A 17,486-nucleotide genomic window follows, 5' to 3' on the forward strand; every position below is an offset into this window, starting at 1 on the left:
CTTCAATTAATTAATAGAAAAAGATATGATAAAGAACGCAGGATTTTATTTTTAAAATTCAAAATTACCTTCATGTAGTCCCTTCAAACGACTATCCAAGATCAAACCAATGATACCGTCTTATGTTCCCTTTAAAACCATATAACTTTTGTCTCAAACATTTGTTTCTAAAACGCATAGTTTTTGAAGCGTTTAGGGTTTCCATACTTTTTCCTCACCCTGTACATTAGACCGTATAATATATATGTATTTGTTATCCCCGAGTCTCTCTCCGTGTATCAAAGGACGGAGAATTAATTTGATCCCCGTTAATGGAAAATAACCGAGTGAATCGATGCCCTCTCGTTGCAGTTGTTTGTGCCGCCGGATTGAAAAAAAGCGCTGTTTTTCTGCACGTGCTCCTAGTTGTCTATCTCATTGCAAGGTGGCGCCGCGAAGCCCTGATAAGAGCTCCAGCTCCAGACTCGCTTTGTATATATATATAGACGTCTGATCTGAATATTCAGCGCAAATTCACGTGCTGATTCACGGGCTGTCGCCTGGTTTGTTGCACGATTGGATTAAGCCAAGCCGAGGTCGCAGCCTGTTCGGGGGAATCACCGCGGTTTCGACGGACGACAGACCGCGTATGATGATAGAGTACCTTGAGCGATCTTGTCGTTGCGTGGGCCGTCGTCTGGCAAGTGGCTCTTCGAATCCACTGTCAATAAAAACATAAACTCTCCAACACAGCATTTCTCGCCGGGACTTGGCGCTCAGCGGTTTGTCAACATGAAGGAGGTACCGGAGAACAACGGCAATTCCGAGTGGCCAGGTAAGCTTTGGAGATATCTCGGGCGATTAGTCGCCGGAGTAGCCCGGAGTCCCGACAGCGCTTAACAAATTCACGCGGCGAATGACCGGGATATCCGTTTTCAGCCGTGATCGGGGCGCTATTGGACACCTTGGACGACAAGAACCAAGATGTACGGCGGTCCGTGGTCGGGTCGATCGAGAGAATCAGCAGGAAGAATCCCGAGGTCGTCATCCATGCTGCCGTATACTTCTGGGAGCTGCATAAAAAGGTTGACACCTAATTATATGTAATTTAGACTGGATATCGCCGCTGTGCGTTGCGTCACGATTGTTAAGCGACCGTTTGCTGTTCAAAGATCTCCGCGGAGCACATGGCGTCCCTGTTGAACATAATATCCAGCGTATGCAGGCACTCGGCTACGAGTCTAAGCGTAGATGTAGTGTCCTCCCTCGCCGAGGTGGCGGTGAACGAGTTAATAGGCGAGACCGAGAACGAGGCGGCCGAGCTGTTGATCGAGCTCTGCAAGATACACTGCATGCAGGCTACGGGTGGGCTTTTAACCAAGTACGTGCCCGATGATACTCTAGGCGGCTGTAAATTAACTTGCTTGCGGCGAGCACGCAAGCACCACCAAAGGTATATACGTCGATCTGCTCTGCGTCTATGCTAACGGATCGCGATGTACATTTGTAGATTGGAGCCCGGGGTGATTCCCAATGCTGCGATAATTTTTACAATAGGGAAACTCGCGGCAGCCAATCCGTACGGAATGCTGTCCTTCGTTAAGATAACGTTGACCATTATGTTACCGATGCTGAATCAGATACGCGAGGAAGTTCTCAAACAGGCAATTTGCTTCAGTAAGTACAATACGTTTTATTGCGCTCCTGATAAGATCGACGAAGCTCTTCTTCTCTCTCTCTGCACGAAGGCCTGTGTCCGCGATGCTAGAACCTTAAATGTGTGGCCAGTCAACTTGCAGCTATTCCATAACAGCCGCGTGTTGATTGGCGACACTTCTCGGAACCAGAACTCGGACCAAGTCCTAGCATCGTGGACACAGGCCGATTCTTTCTATTTTACTTGTCTTAACTGACTTCTTCGTTTGCAGTGATTTCCAAGTTTTGCGAGGCTATAAACGACTACATAATGAACGGGGAAGACTCGAGTATGGGAATTAATAAGCAGACATTTGTGGAAGAGATTTGTTCCGTCTTCGACTTTCTGACGCACAACTGGCTGAAAACGTCTCGCGATTCCAAATCAACGGAAGCTATTTTAATGACACTCGTGCCTATGGTATCTTTGCTGCCCGTGCAACAGGACGGCGAGAGAATTGTAAAATTGATACCCGTGTGTTTGAGTCTCTGTAAGAAGCAAAATATTCGTTTAGCTGCCGTAAGGTGAGTTTCATAATTTCCAATGTGTTTGTTTGTTGTATACTGTATTACATATTGTTTCTTTAAATGCCGTTCAAAGAAAACTTCATTCTTTTTCGCTTGACTAATATTATCATGTTAACAGAGTTTTAGCTGTGACTTTAAGTTCTGTCGAGACTGAAAACGACAAGGAGGCAATCCGCCCATTTATGGAGAGTATCCACCAAATTCTGTCCGAATTCGTTAGTATTTGTCCCTTCGAGGCAGCTCGGGATGCGGTTCTTACGCATTACGAAGTGCTGCAGTGCTCCAGATCGTTGGTAGTCTTGTACCCGGAAGAAGGTCTCGATAGGTAACTGATGTTTTCGCACTTTCAATTAAGTCGCGGGATTTGCGCGAGTTTCGATCGCTCACTTTTCGCTCTCTCGCAGAATCTTGCAGCAGTTGAAGTCACCGGTAACCAATCAACGCGCTCGTGCTTTAGTGGTCCTCAGGCACCTCATAAACACCCTTCCGCCAGAGGTACGGGCCTGCCGACTGGTCTCTTTCGCGAGGTCGTATCTCGATTTTACGCAAAAACCGAAAATCGACGAGAGCCTTGCGAAAGGGATCAGTCGATACGTGGTTTCATTAACAAGATCAACCATTGATATGCATACTGTTTTATTAGGACGATGGATCTCTGCAGAGAATCGCGCTCAGCTTGCAGGAATCCCTCGGGGAGAATGGCGCACTCCAAATGGTCGGTGCTATAGTGGCGCTCGCGGCACGGCCGACCTTTCCTCTCTTGCCGTCGCAGAGGGCTAGATTTGTTCGCTATATGGTAACGTAAACGATGCGCAAAATAAAATTGGGAGAAGAGTAATTGAAAACTTAATCTTTGTCTTGCCAAAATAGGTGTCGCACTGTGAGACGAAGAGTGACGATATGGAGGCATGTTCCGAAGCTTTGTATCTGCTCGCAACGACGGTCGACGGGGTCGAATCTTGGCTGTGGCCGTGTTTGATAAGCGCATTGCTGGACTCGGCTTGCGTGGCATCCGTAAGTAACAATTCTGTTTGCCTGGGGATATTCAACGTGTGCTAAATTTAATGCCCACATCCGACCGTTGTTCTTCTCTCTGTCCTCAGGTCACATCCGTGTTACGTTCATTGTCTCCGTTAGCGGCGAAAATAATACGCGATGAAAATTCTTCGACAAACGAGAGGGATTTTCCTGGCACGAAAGTTTTAGGCAGATGCCTGGAATTGTTAAGCAACCCGGCTAATCGATCCGCGGTAGTGGCCTTCTTAAAATCGGCAGCGCCTTTGGTGGGACACCGGGTGAAATCTTATTGGGACGAGAAGCTACTGGAGCTCTCGCAAGAACTCTCGCAAGATGAACAAAATAGCTCTCGGAAAAATTCTAAAGAAGCGAAAGAAGCCATGCAATGGTAATATTTTTTACGTATAGATCAATTTGTTTCATGTATTACATATATTGTTAAGGCTTTTAATTGTTGCCTTTTAATTTCTAGGGATTCAACATGGGAAGAAAAGGTTGTAGAGTGGTTAGAAGAAAGCGTGAAACTGGAAGGGGAGTCGTGGGGCGCAAAACTCGCTGACGAACTCGCGTTGAAGGCAAACACGCCGGGCGTAGCGCTGCTCTTGGCAGCTACGTGCAGTAACAACGCTCACATCACCCTGCTCGTCGAGCTCGCGCGTTCTCACGGCACTACCAAGGAATTCGCGCAGGCGGTCGGCATCTGCGCCAAACGGCATCTGAGTATCGTGCTGAAATTAATGGAGGAGTTTTGCACCGTCGAGGATGCCAGGAAGGCCCCAGTGAGGTTGCTAGGTTTCGTGAAGGACGCAAAGGCCGCTGCTACCGCCGAGGCTGCAAAAGCGGGTCTATTACATTCCTACGCCGAAATTGCTAAAAAGGGGGATCCGCAGGAACTTTTCCCCGTGTTCGAAAAGCACGTGTTACCTTGGACTATTAAGCAGTTGCACGAATGTAAGGAACTGTCCACGAAGGAAGCAGGATTGTCAGTCTTGGAACAAGTAATTTAATTTTATTGTAATAAACGATTAAACAAGTCTTTAATGGTACCTGTATAGTTAAGGTGTAAAACGTTCTCTACTTGTTGATCTGCAGGTGGCCAACGCTGTTCATCCCACCAGATTGCCCGAATCTAACGGCCTGCGTGCAAAGGCCACTGCTCTGGCAACTTTGTTGGGAATTTTGCAGTCGTCAACTGGATACAGACCTCTGCAGCTTTATCCGGCAATATTGAAAGCAGCAAACTCTTTAATGTACGTTTCGCTCAACGCTGTATTTATTACGCATTGAACAAAACTGAGTAAATAAAAATATAATTTTTCCACACATTTTTACAGATGTATACCGCCAGCATTAAATAACGAGGAAAGAGAGCTCTTCCTCAGTGCAGTACTGGATAAGACAATTAACGCTAGTTCAGAGGTATCGAAATTGAGATTATAGTATCATACTTGTCGATTGTTATCGATGATTAATGAATATCTCTCCGTCTCAGATCGCCTTACAATTACATCCAGAAGTAATGCAGCAAGTCGTGGACGAGCTGGGAACCGTGTCTAGCGAAATTGTATCCGATTCGGCGGACGCGCTAGCTGAGCTGGTTGACATATTGCTACCCTGGATGCAGTCCAAGTCGAATGTGGAGAGAAGAACTACTCTGATGGTGCTGCATACAGTGCTCCAGTAATTATTACACACAATACACAGTCATACATATATCCTGATTTTATCATATATACAGGGTGAATCATTTTAATCGACGCACGCAAATATCTCTTACGCAATTTTATAACTTTTTCAATGTTCAACTTGTGATATCTCGATAACTGTTTGTCGGAGGGAAAAGTAGTACAGGACCCTTTTTTACTTGATTTGATCTCAGAAATATGTCGTTGCAATAGTGCTCCAATTATTGAAAATTTTTGTGTATGTAAATTTTCAATAATTGGAGCGCTATTGCAACAGCATATTTCTGAGACCAAATCTAGTAAAAAGTACTACTTTTCCCCTCCGACAAACAGTTATCGAGATATCATAAGCTAAACATTTAAAAAGTTATAAATTTTCTCTTGAACATCTCAAAAAGTATCAGGCAAATCAAAACGTGTTTCGGACAAAAGTTGTTCATATTAATTAGCAGAATAAGATAGTATACTAAACAATAAGAGGTTCCATTTAACAAAATTCTTCAAGCAACTATTCAAGGTCGAATTAATGTCCCCCTCGAAACCCAACAACTTTTGCCCAGGTCATTTTTTGCTAGCGCCCTTCCTCGAAAAGGTATTTGTGCGCTTCGACTAAAATGACTCACCCTGTATATCGTTTCTAACGTGTGTTCTTTTTTACAGGTCTTATTATAATTCTTTAAAATATACATATCCAGGTGGCAAGTTGGATGCCGGAAAACTAGTAGGAAGAACTTTATGCTGGTGTGCAGACACCGAGTTCGCGTTGAGGCCGCTGGCGATAGATTGTATGCTTCTCACTTTGAACATCGCAGCCCGTCATCGGCATATATTACCTGATAATACCTTGAGTGAAAACATACAACAAATAAAGAAGGAACTTATGATTGAAGACTCATCAGTGTCCTATGGAGCCGTCCAAGTTAGTTTGTATAATTGAATATTGCCAAGAATTTTATCACGATAATAATTTCAACAACAGAAACCGTAAGATTCGATTCATTCTAAACAGAGACTGGCTAATGCGGTATCGCAGAAAATCCCTAACGGCGAGATAGTTAGCTTGGCGGAGGGTTTAATAGAAGGCTTGCTATTCTACGGAGAAGCGAGCCTGGTAGCAGGAATAGCTCTCTCGCAACATTTTCAAATCAAAGGGTCGGAGATAGCCAGGATCGACGTTTGCTTAGTCGGTGCGTAAAGTTTCCTGTCAAATTCCTGTCAAATCAAATTATCCTGTCATCCATCGTCGCTTGAGGATCTTTATCCAATTTTACAATGTATTGTTGACGGAACGTTTTTGCTATTATTTATGTCGCAGACAGTATCATTGCGCAAATGAGACAAATGGAAAACACGAGCTGCAGGTACATTGCAACGGTGGCTATAGTATCGCTAATGAAACATCATCCAGAAGAAGTGACCGAGCATCTTTTGTCTCAACCGTTACCATTGGATCCGGGTACCGCATTGTGCTGGAAAGAAATTGGCAATAATGACTTTCTTGGATCCCGAGTAGGTCTATTTTTTTTCTTTTAACAATTACACATCCGTACTGTGCGTTACGGAGTATTACGATCTTTTTTGTTTCAGGCTTTGGATATGCTACTGATAAAACTCGAGGCCAACAGTCTATTCTCCGAGATTGCTGTTCCACCCGCGCACACCGGACGGAATAATACCGCATCTCTCCCGTCCTTGGCGGCTATGGTGGGCTTGAAGCATCTTCTAGAATCGCCACACGTGGAAAGCTTGATTACCAGCAAGCAATTAGCGGGACTGTTATCGGTTCTCCTCAAATATCTTTCGGGCTGGCTGCACGTTGACGCTCCCGCGTCGTTGATTAATACGAAGTACGGATACGTGCCGAATCGAGCGGCGCAGAAGATCAGTCCGCACACGGAAGTGTACTCTATATTGACCAACGTATTAGTAATCGTCCAGCCGAACGCCGCATCCAACTTGCCGATAGAAACAGTATGTGTCCAAAGCGTTGTACAAATTTACGATCGTTTCGATCTCGAGCCAATGTGAATCTTCTGCATTTAGGCATTTGCTTCCGAAACGCAAGCCGAGGAGAGCTTGATATCGACTGTACGAATACTGATGAAATGTATATCGACTAGAAACGAAGTTCTATCGAGCATGACGCAATCTTTGGGCAAACTGATGACCAGCACGATCGCCATACAACGTGCGGTCGCCGCCACCTTCTACTCGGAATTGATTGGTAAAATAGATTGCGGAGCTATATGGCTTGATGCTATAATTAATACTCTGCACGATGCCAAGGCCGATTCATCGTCCTTAGTGCGAAAGCTCGCTACCATCGGACTCGCTAGGATAGCCTACTTGGACCCAAGACAGGTAAAATAATACTTTTGCCATAAGCTTTTCCGTACACTGACCAACGGTTGTCTTTCAGGTCGATGAGTATTTCGACAATTGCATGGATGCCTTACTCGATGGATTGGAGGAGACCGCCGGTGGGGAAGGCGGTGCTGAAGTAGTACTCGAGTCGTTACGCGGTCTCTCGGTGCTGTTATCGGTGCAGTACAAGAGACCTATCAGCACGCGAGTGGTGTTGGCCTTGAAGCCGTTTATCGAGAAAGAAAACTGGGAGATGAAACTTGCTGCCATAGGCGCTCTGGGTGCGATCGCTACCAATTGGCGGAGATCAATCGCATTGCCGAATGATGATCTGATCGATCATCTTATGGGCTGTTTGCCGTCTCTGATAATAAGACTGGAAGACTCGAATATAACAGTAGTTAAGGTACACCTATATCGCATCTCATTGTAGAACGTATTACTTAATTACATGTTTGGATGTTTACTTACGCCAATTATGCAACAGACTGCACAGGAAACCTTATGTAAAACTATAAGTATCGTGCAGAACGAGAGACTGTCGTATGTGACACATACTAATTTGGGACCACAAGCAAAGTTCAACTTCGACGATTTTTCCAAGGACTTGATTAACTGTTTGAAAGATGAATTTCCACAGAGAGCGGAAGAGCTAAGGTGACTATGCAGAAATGAAATGTTGTCTTTAATTTAATTAAATATTAAAAATAGACACGTGTTCTCCAAGCATTATTGTCTCTTTGCCAGAAACGCCGTTGTTCGCGGATACTCCAGATCGGAGAATTATCACACCAGAGCCACGTCCGCGCTGCTCTTAGGATTATTCGATTCACCGAGGCCCGAGGATATACAAAGACTGTTACAACTCCTACGTGATAAAGAAAGCGTTGTAAGAATACGCGCTTCGCAAGCCCTTTCATTCTGCTTTACCTTAACGTAGGCAATGCCTCGTCGATTCGTTTTTTGAGAAGTTTTTTTTACTTCGAGATTTCTAAATCTTTTCTAGAATTGTTTTTATTCTTGTGATACACTGTAGATTTGTAAAAGTCGATTTATCCACTGGCCATATTGTTGCAACTTATAAAATTTTATTGTAATTATTATTGTTTTATTAGGTAGAATGTAAATATGCAATTGATTTATTAGGATTATGTGGCAAGACATTGCAAATAAGATGCTGCACTATTACTATTAATTAGTTAATTGATAGGTGACTGTCTTTTCTATTGGCACTCCATACGCAAAGTACGGTCTATATCCTGTATACGATGAAGGTAACTTGTCATAAATAATACTTAATTTATTTTCATTGATTAATTTCCTTATCGCGTGCACTTCTTCTGGTATCTCTTTGGCTGCATCTGACTCACTGTAGGAGTATTTTAAAATTATTTAACCATATAAAAATATTTATCACTACGAAAAAGATAACATTTATAACTGCCTTAAGAACGTGGCTCTTTCTTTTCGAGTTTTATCCTTCTTATAATAGCAAGTATCGTCCGTGAGAAAAGAACGATTTTGCATGCTGTCCCATTTCCTAGCAGCTCCTTGAAATCTCGCCGGCAAACGAGTTATTATTTCTTGATTAGTCAACTATAAATTATGTGATCGATCTGTTTGATTGTTATGGAACGTAAAAGTTTACAATATGGTGTAGTAGAGTAATACGGGTTTATCTTGCTCCTCTACGTGTCTCTTCGATAAGCAAAGACATTGTTTAAAGTCGCCCCAAACTTCCCTCGCCGTTTGACCCGTCGTTGTTTTATATATAAAGTCGATCAATAATTTTCTCTTATCTTTATCCCGTACGTCATCTAAGCTTACACTCGGCACCATATACTTTCTTGGCCTTTCTCTAAATCGAGATTAAAATTCGAGGAATTTACGTACAAATACGTGTATACGGAATCGAGTACACATATGTGTGGAAATTAGTTGATTTTGTTACAGATCATTACTCGATTGTGCTCTCCAGATATTCGTCTCCAAGAATATGTCTTTTCTCCGTCGCTTTTACATTAATACCGATCATACCCTTCGGCTCCCACAGTGTATTGAATGCAGGGCATTTTGCAAGGCTGAGTCGTTCCAAAGTATCGTGTGCCGTAATCGAGCGTTGCGGTTGCGATAACGCTGCCGATTTCATCCTTGCAAAAACAAATCTCCGTATCTACCGAAATATCAGACACCTGGTACTAGACTTTTAAAACTGATACATTAATTATGGCAGATGTAATGCTACTATTTATATATATCTGATTTATATATGATCTTGATATGAATGGAAAATATCTGGTTTGCATAGTCGGTGAATGACGGATTTAAAAATAGACGTAATGTTTAAGACATCGGTTATACAGAGGGCAGTCTACGTAGCTGTGAAAACGGCAATTGTTTCAGCGTGTTGCACACACACACACGGAATTCGTACATTTGTATAGAAATAGTACCAATAGTAATACATATGTGTGATGATGTACAATTAGAACAAAGTTATGTAAAAAATGTTTCAAATTTTTAATATATATTCTTGACAACTTTACGCTGTTCACATTCTCCTTTCAGATATACATTCGTATATAACTAAATAATCATATACCCAAAATTACATTTACGACACACACACACACACACACACACACACACTCTCTCTCTCTCTCTTCTAGCACAATACAAAATATTTTATATATTATATATACATATTACATTTATACCATATCTTTTAGCAGTGTATTTTTTATAAAAGTTATATAGTAGTGTACACCCCCCTCCCTGAATATCATTACAAGAATTTAACAATATAGTAACAATAATGGTAAATGTGAGTTGATCATTTGCTATGCAACTTTTCTATACAAACGCTCAGCTGTTGGAGACGATGGAGCAAATGGCGCATATTCGCGCTTGATTGTCTGAGACCTGACTGCTCGCCACCCACCTCTTGTCGCTGGCCCAGCTCGAAGTGCAGTCTGGCCAGACGTTCTTGCTGCTCCCGTATCTCCGTCATCTGCTCCATACTACAGTCTTTTCCTACAAACGATTATCGAGCTCGTTAATTGTACTTAACCGTTTGCACAAGGCAGTACCAACCGAATGCTCGTAAATTGCCGCTGTGAAAGTCTTCCAGCAATTGCAGCAAAGCTTGCTCCATGTGACGTACGTCAGGGACCTCTGACAGAAAGCAATGGTGTTTGCATGGCACCATGGCTTTGTACAATAACGCCAAAACAAAATCAAAAACGTGAAACTCAAAGAACTAAACGTAAGTCGGGCACGGCGAAATCATAAAATTATAACAAACATATCAAATATACATACGTGAATTCATTTAGAAAATAGAAAGCGAGTAAAGTGGAGAAGCAGGGAAACTTAAGAAGACGAAGGATCATTGTATATTTAACACGACTTCCAGATCTCTGGAGCCTCAGCTACCTTTGTGCTGCCTCACGATTCTCGGCGGATCCGGCCGACTAGGCCTCTGCTTCTCCTTCTCCTTCTCCTTCTCCTTCTCATTGAGATACGTCAATCGCGACTGATTGCCAGCGTAACTCGAGGCGTTGGCGGCTCGACTGGAGACCATGGAGCCCTGACTCGTCCCTTGGCCGGAGCTGCCTTTGCTAATGATCGGCGACGTTTGCGCGTTATTCTCCCACAGTATTTGTTGCTGCAAGCATGTCACTTAGGAAAACAATTACGTTATCGTACCGTCGTCGTCAACGTAACGGGGCGAGGGAAGACAATTGTGTACTGCGAGACGCCATACCGATACGTTGGTGTTGTGCACTTCGGCCTTGCTCGGACGTTGAGATCTCGCCGGCGTCGACGGAGGGGTGACTTCCCCCCCGTGGCTGAGCGGCTCCTCGCACTCCTCCTCCTGAACCAACTGCTGCAACTCGCCGCATCCGGCTGCCTCCACCATCGCGACGGGAAACGTACGGAAGACTCCTCAACTGGAAGCATCGAACTAAATCACTATCTGTTCACAGATTAGACCTCACCGCTACATTTCACTTTATTAATATTCCATCTCAGTAACTTGAACATTTATCTAACAGCAAATGCACCTGGATGCAATCTAATGCCTGCGCATGTCTCACAGTTTAGACAATCGAGTCGAGAGTGAATTAATCTCAAAATCGAACAATAGAAGGGGCTCGGAGCCAAGACAGGGTTTTAGTGTCAAAAAATTTTCAATTAAGTTAGACGGCTTCGGTTCCAACTGAACCGTCCTCGGTGTGTAAAAGATACACGAATAATACGAGGAATCACGCAGTCAGTGAGATAAAATATAAAGAGTTACCGATACGATCGTACACACATGTGACGCGGCGCAAACGTGTGAATCATTCCAAGGCAAGCTGTGACAATGAAACGAATTAATTCACCGAAATCAATAACACACGGCACCTCTGACTGTCTTATGACATTTCTATCGCGGTTCATCGGTCAGTGCACTAATTGACGCACTTAATAAGCAGGTGTCGCCCAAGTTGGAGCATTTGGACGGGGCCGTCGACGAAGAGGTCGACGACCACGAATTTAAGTATACAATTTAGCCGCGTTTCAACTCCCGTCCCCAGCGAGAAATTGACTCGTCCGCCGACGAGTTGAAACGACGTCGGGTCGAGTTTGACAACGTCGTTTACCTGTCTCGCGCGAGCGCACGTACCTCGCCAGCTGTCACCAGCTGCGAGTCACGAGGGACCTGAGAGGAGGTGGAGTCGCATCCAACGCGAAGATGTGTCCAGCCTGGAACGCGGTTCGACAGTACGATTAGTTGTTCCTTCGGTTCGGAGCCACCGAGTTACCGAGAGCGCAACAGACGCAAGTGTTAACGTCCGCTTTCCCAGGGGGGGCGCCGTTTGTCTCCGAAGCCTGGTGGCGGCTCTCAAGTCAGGTTGTCCAGTGTCAACGGTGTTGTTGTCCACTGACGAGGTGCCGAATATCGTTTTCTCGCAGCTGACTCTTGGAGCGGTTTATCCCGCGCGACACCGTCAGCCTCTCGAGGTCCACATGCATGTCGAGATTCGCCCAACGAACGTTGCCGTGGAACACGTTATTGCGACAAAAGCGTGGCGCCAGTAATCGTATGTACTTTTGTGAACAAGTTTACGTGCTGATTTTATCAATTGAAAAAAAAAGTATGGCACAGGACAGGACAATTGGTCATTTTATTAGCAGATGTATGTTGTTTTGAATAAAAATTCTAGCTTACAAGAAAAAAAGCAGCTCTAACTGGCAAGCATTACATTTTGCTAAATAATATCGAACGTTTACAATTTGTTTGATTGTTGTATGTAAAAAGAAATTCCTTGCACTGCGATGTGAGTCTTGCTGCCTTGAGTATCGCAAGCCAAGAATTACATTGTCGCCTATACCTTTCGCACTTACTTCAATTAAGATACGCAGAGAATTCACATCGATTAACTCTAAAATGTTTGAGTGAACAGGCCAATTTTGATCCTACGCCCTATTCTAAAATCTTGACTGTATCTCTACACGAGTGTGTACCTACATACAATTTTCTGAATTCTATACTTTTACAAATAGGCAGTATTTATTGACCATGTCTGGCAAGTTTGATACAGTTGATAGTCGCACTGATACAAATTCTAGCTTACAAGAAAAAAAAGCAGCTCTAACTGGCAAGCATCACATTTTGCTAAATAATATCAAACGTTTACAATTTGTTCGATTGTTGTATTTAAAAAGAAATTCCTTGCACTGCGATATGCGACTATCGACTGTATCAAACTTGCCAGACATGGTCAATAAATACTGCCTATTTTTAATTACTTCCGGCGACTTACAAGAATATTCCAAAATATCTATACTTTTACCGTAGCAGACACGAGACTCGCAGTGCCATGGCAGGCAAGGAGGAGGTAAGCAGCGCGACGACTGACGCAAAGACCGAAGAGACGCCGGATAATTCGACAACGGAGGACGCGCCAGCCAGTCTAGAGACCATCCCCGAGGGGAACGCGGCGCGAAACGGGCTTCAGGCAGCGCCGAAGGACAAGTCAAAGAGTATATAATCTCGCCTTCGTTTACATATAATTTTCCAAGTTCACATAGAACACAAGTGTATTTAAATGCTGCCCTTTAAACGTCGCAGTTGATATACTGCTGAAGGCAACTGCGAACGCTCCGATCATGAAGCAGAAGAAGTGGTCGGTCTCCCAGGACAATCCCATTGGGCGGATCTCCGAATTCATAAAGAAGTACCTCAAGCTCGATCCCAACGAGAGGCTGGTGCGTCGAAATAAATGCCCGTCTCCGCAAACCTCCGCAAAGTCTCTGTCGATGCGGCGCAGCTGAATAACCAATTCTTCTCTTCCAGTTTCTCTACGTCAATCAGACGTTCGCACCTGCTCCCGATCAGACGGTCAAGAACTTGTACGACTGCTACGGCGCCGACGGGAAGCTGGTCATACATTACTGTAAAAGCCAGGCGTGGGGCTGAGATTCGTTGAAGTTGGCTCGCCGACGTTGACTTTTCCTGACGAAGCTTAATACACAAGTTAACACAAAACACATTGTGATAATAGTTTTCTTTATCTTGTTATCTATAGTTATTCTTTATTATTTATGATATATAACTCCAACTTTATATTTACGATGTAATTATGATACCTGGATTTTACTCTATTGCTGTTTCGTAGGCGACTTCTTGCTGGAATTATGCGTTCGTATTAGAGAGGCGCAAAGAGGCTGTCACGATTTTATCGTATGTACTGTATATTTTAATATAGCAATATTGGAAGCTAAATTAATCAGTCTGACGAAGTGATTGCACATTACGTTTTTGACGTAGTGGATCCTCTGCTGCTTGAATTCGAAGACTCTTTCAGACTTTCTGTCGTCTTCGCTTTACTGGACGACCCGTCGCTCTTGGCGTCCCTGCATCGACATTGATTCGGCGTACTTGCGCTTGATTTGGAGCTCGCCGAACTCCGCGACGTGCATTTGCAAGTGGGCGTTCTTTCTTCGCGGATTTCCCTTTTGGAATCTTTACTTCGGTCGGAGGCAACTGACCTTTTATCGCCTGACGAGTGCCATTATTTAATAAGAAAATGTGAATACCGTGCAAAGTTCATATTTCCCTGATAAATCTATTTTACTTTATCGTACGTTAGAGAACGTAATATACTTACTTGTACACGACGAAGTAGATTTTTTGGAGGGTCGTACAGCTTGATCCGCCACGACACTCGCACCGTCCTCTGCTTTACGCGGGGATACTTTATCCACTTCCGCGTCAGGCGGGCTGCGCGTGGAGCTAGCGATTCTTTCCGATTGACCCACGCTCTTGGAATCGTCCGAGGCCTCGGACGGGCGTTTCCAAATCATGATCGTCCCGTCGGCGCTAGCCGACACTATGTACTTGCCGTCCGTGCTGAACTTACACGCGGTGATTATCGCGGCATGAAAAGTACCAACGTGGGTGAGATCCGCGCTGTCGTACTCCCAGATCTTGACGGTGCAGTCATTGGACCCGGTAATGAAGTATCGACCATCCGAACTGATGTCTACGCAGTTGATCGTTCCGGCGCTGGAACCTTCAATCTCCCGCACCAGCGAGCCGTCCAGGGTCTCCCAGTAAGCGATCTTCCGATCCGTGCCGCATGTCAAGATCTGAATGCTGTCGGGCGTGAATTGCGCCATCATAAACATCGTGTTCCCTATGAGAATGTGCTTTCTGCTGCAGCGTCTATTACGAAAAAGGGATTTCCGCCTGATGAAAAAGAACATCCGCTCGGGCAATTTAATATCTTACAGACGGAACTCACGTTATGTCCCAGACGACGCACGTGCCGTCCGTGCTCGAACTGACCAGGTCCTCGTTGTTGCTCGAGACGTGCAACGATGTTATCGGGCCCCGGTGTTCTTTCAGTATGCTAATCAATCGCCGCACGTCAGTCTTTATGTCCCATACGCGCACCTGGAAGTCGAACGTGTTCCACAAAATTTATCGGAGTGCAATGCATAATCAAGGAGGTATTCTGCAAGCAAACTTTCGCTGTACAAGCCCCGTAGCCCTTTCTCTCTTATTCTACATAAAGATACAGCGTTACAAAACATTTTTACCGCATGGATCCCTAATATAGATACATGTTAACTTTTGCCAGGAACAGAGTGAGCTAGTCTTGAATCAGTCGTGTAATTGACGCTAGACGCTTTGTGGAACGCAAAGTGAATCACCTGGCCGTCGCAGCCACCGCTAATCAGCGTATTACTGTCGCTCGTGACAGCGATCGTCGACACGGCTTTTGTATGAGCGTTGTGAATGGAAAAATAAAAGTCCCCGTTGTGCGGCGAGAACGCTCTTATTATACCGTCGTTCCAAGCTGAAATGGTGAAAACGTTCAAGTATTGTTTATAGCTCGGATGTGACGACAATGACACGATAATGTACAGGTATATGAATAGCTAAACGTGCCAGAAAGTAGCATTTGATCGTCGCGCGCGAACTGTAGACTGGAGCAAATGAAATTCGCCACGGTGATGCGGACTATCTCCTTCTGCTTTTCCAGCCGCCACAGCCTGACGTCGTGCTTGCTGCCCGTCGCGAACACCTCCGAATGATTGCTGCGACATCAGAGCGACGTTAGTCGATTCGGCCGGCCGGCGCAATTGCGAAATTCGGTATCTTTACCGTGGAAACGCGACGCTGTAGATGCAACTGATGTGGCAGGTGACGAGTAGGCGCATGTGAAAATCCGACAGCTGAATTTGATAGATCTCGCACCAGGATGTCCCGACCAGCACGAATTCGTTCCGATACAGAACTATGGACGTCACGGCGCTGCACACGTTTTCTGCTTGATGCTGATAGGAAAAAAAGGATGACAATTACGATTTCAGTCATCATAGAGTCGCGAATTACACGCGTATCTCCAGCTGTCGTCGTTAATTTTTGTTTCCACATCTTGCAGTAGCTCTACATCTTTTCCCCCTTCGTTGTTAACCGCGAGGTCATTGTCCACTTCTCTTCTTGTTAACATGTTTGAGGCAAAGTTACGTGAACGACACTCACGGTGAGTATCTGCGGCGTATTAGGGAACTTGGACGGCTTGCGCGTTCGGTTCTCCTTCGTGCTGATTATCTGGATCAACTCGATGGTACCATCGCCAGTGCCGACCACCAGTCTCCCGTCTTTCAGAAGCAGCAAGCTCCTCACTCCGCCCGCGTACAGATCACCCTCGCCCGTCTTTATTTTCCTCGGGTCGCGCGTTATCTTCGAGTAACAGCCGATCATCACCGGCGAACGCGCCGGCTCTCCGCGTTGCAGGTCGTCGCGCAGATTCAATCTGAGAATGAAGGGACAAGATTGGACAGGAATGAGGTACGAGTAGCGAACAAGACGAAACGTAGCGGCACGGCAATTGAGGGAGAAGAATATTAATCGAATAACAGGCGCTGCGAATACACTTTTCCGCAGGTGTCTCTATGACCTTGCTTTAATGATATCACCGGAAGAAGTGCCGCAGTAGACGATCTCGTCCCTCTCGTCCACGACGACGCAGTTGACGAGGCGCTTCAGCTTGCCCACTTCCACGTCGAGGCCGTGCACCCGGCGCTTCTCAGCCTCGATCCGCCAGATCTTCAGCGTTCTGTCGCCCGAGGTAACGAAGCACTCGCCGTGAAGATGCGTCCTCGTGACGTTATGCGCGTTGCCGCTCGTATCGTTGCTGGCGAACAACCCTGCAGAGGATCGTTTCTCAATTAATGTACGTACATTTGCAGATCGAATTCGTCACGGACCGTTCACGGTAGAACTGGTTGGAGGGATCTCTGGGAGAACGTCCCAGTTGGGAACAGTAACGTCGAATCGACGTCAATGGAGTCGAGACCGCGTCCCAACCGTCAGTTTTCGAAAATATAATTAAGTTGTGGAACTTAGCTTTTGTATTAAATTACTACGTTCAACGCTCTGAATACTTTTAGCGTCTTATTGGAGTGAACCGCCGAGGTAACTTTCCAGCGAGAAATTTCTCGTCGATCGATGTCGAATCGACATCGTCACCGTCAATTTGACATCGTTTCGACATCGATCGACGAATTATTTAATACAAAATTTAATGCAAAAAATAAAACTCCAAGTTTCATTCCACCATAGCTGGCCACATCTGTTAATTAATCGGTTAATGCAGAAGATTTATTGCGAAAAGTATTACCTCAGCCAGGATTTAAACCTGGACCTCCCTTAAG

The 17,486-nt window shown here is 44.9% G+C and overlaps 4 protein-coding genes across 7 annotated transcripts in view; 2 read left to right on the top strand and 2 right to left on the bottom strand.

Moving 5' to 3' along the window:
* The first annotated feature begins 21 nt into the window (after window positions 1–21).
* On the top strand, window positions 22–9,811 carry LOC105557936 (maestro heat-like repeat-containing protein family member 1). Its single transcript, XM_012005350.1, has 22 exons — window positions 22–814; window positions 919–1,064; window positions 1,152–1,360; window positions 1,490–1,656; window positions 1,908–2,199; window positions 2,321–2,527; window positions 2,607–2,697; window positions 2,846–2,998; window positions 3,073–3,216; window positions 3,306–3,607; window positions 3,692–4,217; window positions 4,312–4,469; window positions 4,554–4,638; window positions 4,712–4,899; window positions 5,565–5,823; window positions 5,914–6,091; window positions 6,220–6,413; window positions 6,492–6,875; window positions 6,948–7,265; window positions 7,324–7,674; window positions 7,756–7,925; window positions 8,016–9,811. The coding sequence occupies exons 1-22, from the start codon at window positions 772–774 to the stop codon at window positions 8,206–8,208; spliced, it is 4,758 nt and encodes a 1,585-aa protein (XP_011860740.1). The 5' UTR covers window positions 22–771; the 3' UTR covers window positions 8,209–9,811.
* LOC105557935 lies at window positions 8,444–11,998 on the bottom strand. Its single transcript, XM_012005349.1, has 9 exons — window positions 11,918–11,998; window positions 11,035–11,221; window positions 10,704–10,935; window positions 10,362–10,478; window positions 10,132–10,301; window positions 9,230–9,441; window positions 8,940–9,126; window positions 8,722–8,864; window positions 8,444–8,637 (listed from the first exon to the last, which is right to left on the bottom strand). The coding sequence occupies exons 2-9, from the start codon at window positions 11,188–11,190 to the stop codon at window positions 8,460–8,462; spliced, it is 1,395 nt and encodes a 464-aa protein (XP_011860739.1). The 5' UTR covers window positions 11,191–11,221; window positions 11,918–11,998; the 3' UTR covers window positions 8,444–8,459.
* A 163-nt stretch (window positions 11,999–12,161) lies between these two features.
* LOC105557934 (autophagy protein 12-like) lies at window positions 12,162–14,043 on the top strand. Its single transcript, XM_012005348.1, has 4 exons — window positions 12,162–12,358; window positions 13,117–13,301; window positions 13,390–13,526; window positions 13,615–14,043. Exons 2-4 carry the CDS (start codon window positions 13,139–13,141, stop codon window positions 13,735–13,737), a joined length of 423 nt encoding a protein of 140 aa, XP_011860738.1. The 5' UTR covers window positions 12,162–12,358; window positions 13,117–13,138; the 3' UTR covers window positions 13,738–14,043.
* A 7-nt stretch (window positions 14,044–14,050) lies between these two features.
* Window positions 14,051–17,486, bottom strand: part of LOC105557933 (cilia- and flagella-associated protein 52) — a 24,404-nt gene continuing 20,968 nt past the window's right edge. For all 4 annotated transcript variants that reach the window (XM_012005347.1, XM_012005345.1, XM_012005344.1 and 1 more), the window contains 8 exons: window positions 16,730–16,979; window positions 16,312–16,585; window positions 15,931–16,103; window positions 15,715–15,863; window positions 15,477–15,622; window positions 15,065–15,216; window positions 14,429–14,985; window positions 14,051–14,319 (listed from right to left, as the gene is read on the bottom strand). In XM_012005347.1, the coding sequence (XP_011860737.1) occupies window positions 14,072–14,319; window positions 14,429–14,985; window positions 15,065–15,216; window positions 15,477–15,622; window positions 15,715–15,863; window positions 15,931–16,103; window positions 16,312–16,585; window positions 16,730–16,979 (1,949 nt within the window). In that variant the 3' untranslated portion in view covers window positions 14,051–14,071. The remainder of the gene's footprint in view (window positions 14,320–14,428; window positions 14,986–15,064; window positions 15,217–15,476; window positions 15,623–15,714; window positions 15,864–15,930; window positions 16,104–16,311; window positions 16,586–16,729; window positions 16,980–17,486) is intronic.

The sequence above is a fragment of the Vollenhovia emeryi genome, unplaced genomic scaffold (genome assembly GCF_000949405.1).
Source record: "Vollenhovia emeryi isolate VEMERY1.0 unplaced genomic scaffold, V.emery_V1.0 DF939402.1, whole genome shotgun sequence".
In the NCBI taxonomy this organism is placed as follows: domain Eukaryota; kingdom Metazoa; phylum Arthropoda; class Insecta; order Hymenoptera; family Formicidae; genus Vollenhovia; species Vollenhovia emeryi.

Excerpts from the sequence above, each read along its gene's own strand:
- LOC105557935 (XM_012005349.1), bottom strand. The coding sequence starts at position 11,190 with ATGGTGGAGGCAGCCGGATGCGGCGAGTTGCAGCAGTTGGTTCAGGAG. Across the intron at positions 9,127-9,229 it reads TATCTGGAGAGCACAATCGA|AGAAAGGCCAAGAAAGTATA; the intron begins GTAATGATCTGT and ends ATCTCGATTTAG. Across the intron at positions 8,865-8,939 it reads TAGAGGAGCAAGATAAACCC|TTGACTAATCAAGAAATAAT; the intron begins GTATTACTCTAC and ends CATAATTTATAG.
- LOC105557936 (XM_012005350.1), top strand. The coding sequence starts at position 772 with ATGAAGGAGGTACCGGAGAACAACGGCAATTCCGAGTGGCCAG. Across the intron at positions 815-918 it reads CGGCAATTCCGAGTGGCCAG|CCGTGATCGGGGCGCTATTG; the intron begins GTAAGCTTTGGA and ends ATCCGTTTTCAG. Across the intron at positions 7,675-7,755 it reads CGAATATAACAGTAGTTAAG|ACTGCACAGGAAACCTTATG; the intron begins GTACACCTATAT and ends ATTATGCAACAG.
- LOC105557934 (XM_012005348.1), top strand. The coding sequence starts at position 13,139 with ATGGCAGGCAAGGAGGAGGTAAGCAGCGCGACGACTGACGCAAAGACC. Across the intron at positions 13,302-13,389 it reads GCCGAAGGACAAGTCAAAGA|TTGATATACTGCTGAAGGCA; the intron begins GTATATAATCTC and ends TAAACGTCGCAG. Across the intron at positions 13,527-13,614 it reads TCGATCCCAACGAGAGGCTG|TTTCTCTACGTCAATCAGAC; the intron begins GTGCGTCGAAAT and ends CTTCTCTTCCAG.